The sequence below is a fragment of the Cebus imitator genome, unplaced genomic scaffold, assembly GCF_001604975.1.
Source record: "Cebus imitator isolate Cc_AM_T3 unplaced genomic scaffold, Cebus_imitator-1.0 Scaffold34, whole genome shotgun sequence".
In the NCBI taxonomy this organism is placed as follows: Eukaryota; Metazoa; Chordata; class Mammalia; order Primates; family Cebidae; genus Cebus; species Cebus imitator.
Genome location: NW_016107349.1, coordinates 9,799,336 through 9,802,544, shown reverse-complemented (window position 1 = coordinate 9,802,544; position 3,209 = coordinate 9,799,336). Strand labels below are relative to the sequence as shown.

General features: G+C 39.8%; 1 protein-coding gene across 3 annotated transcripts in view; it reads right to left on the bottom strand.

The window, feature by feature from the left end:
• Window positions 1–3,209, bottom strand: part of TDP1 (tyrosyl-DNA phosphodiesterase 1) — a 98,348-nt gene that overhangs the window by 77,790 nt on the left and 17,349 nt on the right. For all 3 annotated transcript variants that reach the window (XM_037737115.1, XM_017524558.2, XM_017524559.2), the window contains exon 6: window positions 722–756. In XM_037737115.1, coding sequence (XP_037593043.1) covers window positions 722–756 — 35 coding nt within the window. The remainder of the gene's footprint in view (window positions 1–721; window positions 757–3,209) is intronic.

Genomic DNA, 3,209 nt, shown 5'->3' with positions numbered 1-3,209 from the left:
TGTTGAGTTTAACCTAAGAAGTACATGTGTACGGGTGAGGTGGCAGGGGCAGTGGTGGATAGACTAAAGGAAATAATAAGGTAAATTTTAGCCATGAGCAAACAAGAACAAATTAAAAGCTAAAGTGAAGGCCAGCACAGGGGCTCACGCCTGTAATCCCAGCACTTTGAGGGTGTAAGACAGGAGGTCTGTTTGAGCCCAGGAGTTCGACACCAGCCTGAGTCACAAAGTAAGACCCTGTGTCTACAAAAAAATTAGCCGATCATGGTGGTGTGTGCCTACAGACCCAGCTTCTTGGGAGGCCGAGGTGGGAAGATTGCTCAAGCCTGGGAGCTGGAGGCTGCAGTGAGGTGTGATCATGCCACTGCACTCCAGTCTGGGCAACAGAGCGAGACCATGTCTCAAAAAATAATATATTAAAAAAAAAAACAACCCACTAAAGTTAGAATAAATAGGTTCTGTTTCTGTCTCCACTACTGGCCCAAAGAAAAACCACATACCTAAATCTGGGCCTCAGTTTCCTGATCTATAAAATTAAAAGGAAGGACCAAATAATTTTTATAAGAGCACTAAATAAAAGAATAGCTCCCCCAGGCTCAGTTAAGCATCACTGTGCTAGATCCTAGGTGGGCCTACCATGCTCAGTCTCATCAACAAATAACAGCGTAAAGGACAAATGACAATGCTTGAGGGGTTCCCCCATTTCATAAAAATTGCTTACGTGTGGTGTGTTCCAAATGCAATATCCAACTTTGCCTAGGATGAAAAAGAAGTTGTTTATTAAAAAAACCGCTAATATCTGTATCTACTGGAAATTACATTAGAAAGCAATCAGGCCAACTTTTAAAAAAAAAACTATTTTTACTGACCTCTACTGGACAAGCCCTTGAATAACAAGACAACTTTTATAATAGCATCTGGAGATGCATATTAAAAAAAATAATAAAATCATAAATTTTGGGAATCACCTAGAATGATTCAATATACACTACATTTTTAATTACAGTAATTAGGAGTGAGAAGCCTAATTTCTTTAGTTGTCAAAAAACTAGTAAAACAAATAAGACTATGCACAGTTTTAGATATTTGGTTTATATATAAATTAATAGTATACAGTTTTCAGAGCATATTTGAAAGAAACACTGAAAGTGGTGGCAACATAAAGACTTGGGATGTTAAATTAAAATAGAAATGTCCTTATATTGAAAGCACAGTAAGTGCTGAAAATGAAAACATATGAAATGGAGGGGATGTATATAGAAAACATTTTATCTAACACCCACTACTGCCAGACCTTGGTTAAGTAGAATATGTCACAAGATGCAGGTTATGAAAGAGTTGAAATAACCAAAAAAGTTTCGCAATTAGGAATGCAGTACATGGGCTCAAATCTTGCCTTCACAACTTTGTTTGACTCTGGAAAATATGTCTATCTCTATGCCTCAGCTTTCTCCTTTTTTAAATGGTACCATTATGAGATCCAGAGTTGCTAGAAATGAGATCACATATGCAAAATGCTGAGGAATGGGGGACTGCATGCAGTAAGCATATTCTACAATTGTGGCAATCACTACTGCAACCCCTCCCCACTACCTACCCCACCCTCCCTACCACACGACATGGGTGAAACTTTGCTGGGGGCAGTAATGGGCCACTGGAATACACAGGTGAGTTACAACACAGCCGCTGTCTGGAGTGGAGATGCTCACAGACCAGCATGCATCTGTGCACTCTGGCCACAGAAGAAAGTACAGGGAACTCTATTTCATATCTTCAAAATTACAAAATGAGAAGGAAGACTGCCACTCTATAAATTGATATTTAGCTGAGAAAGAACAATGGTCAAGAGACTGGCTTTTGTTTAGCTTGCTGCAAGTTACATTCTTCTGGGCAAGTCTAAGCACAAAAAACAAGGATAATAGCTTCAACAGATAATGTTTACTAGGTGCTGTTTTTAGGCTAGTGCATAAAATCCTTTAGCAAACTCTAGAATGAACACCATTAGCAATCAATTTCAAAGATGAAGAAAGTAGTTGACAAGCCAGTGACAAGCCCAGAATAAGTGTTACAAACACTTGTGTTTCCCCCAACCAAATTCATATGTTGAATCCCCAACTTCCAATGTGACTATTTAGAGAGAGGGACTTCATGGAGGTAATTAAGGTTAAACAAGGTCATAAGGGTAGGATCCTGATAAAACAGGACTGGTGTCCTTATAAAGAGACAGCCTGTGTGTCTGCCTTCCTCCCTCTCCCTCATGAGGACACCATGAGAAGGTGACCATCAAGAGAGCCCTCACCTGGAACTGAATTGATTGGCACCTTGATCTTGGATTCCCAGGTTCCAGGACTGAGATATAAGTGTCTGTTGTTTCAGCCACCCAAGTCCAAGAAAAGTCACCCAGGTAATTTTGTTATAGCATCCAAGCAGATTAATACACACATAGAGCTGGGACTGAGCCCTGGCAATGTGACTCTGACCACCACAAGGTCTCAATGTCTACCCTTAGGTCCCACGTTTGCAAAATGGGAGAGTGTCAGCAGCCACTGATTCTCTGACTAATGTGTCTCAGTTTAAATGACCCATGCTGCTAGAAAAAGAATTTATATTACAGACAAGGTATAAAGGTGTTTCAAGAGATCAGGAGAGGGACACAATCCTATACCTCAGCTAGGCTGGGAATTTCCAGAATTCTTTCCAAGCGGTTTGGAAGATGCAGCTCACTAAGCCCTCTGGTGGCCAGCCTGGAGCACGCTATCAAGCACAGGAACCTCTCTCCTAAACCTTTCAGAACAGGTAAATAATATTTGAAAAATACTTTCTGTTTCCATTCATTTAGTCACTAGTTTTCAGGATTTCTGTGTCAGTTTACTTTCTGCCCACCATAAGGTTTGATAGGAGCTATTCTACTGCAGTCTAACCTCTTATGTTGCTGGAAACAGAAGCAAAACAATGGAATTTTGGCAACCGCTGAAGCAAAGGCACATCTATGGGCATTATGAGATGAACCCATGTTGAATAGAAGATATTTTTAAAATGACAACTATATAAAGTGAAGTAGGTTACATCATAAGGAAAACGTTGTGCGATACGTTTAAAATTAACAAGACTGAGCTCTTGTACTGTATTAATCTAAAAAAAATACAAAGGTATCATACATAGTTGGAAAATGAGTGATACCATGCAAGTTGGAATTCTCAAATCTTTGT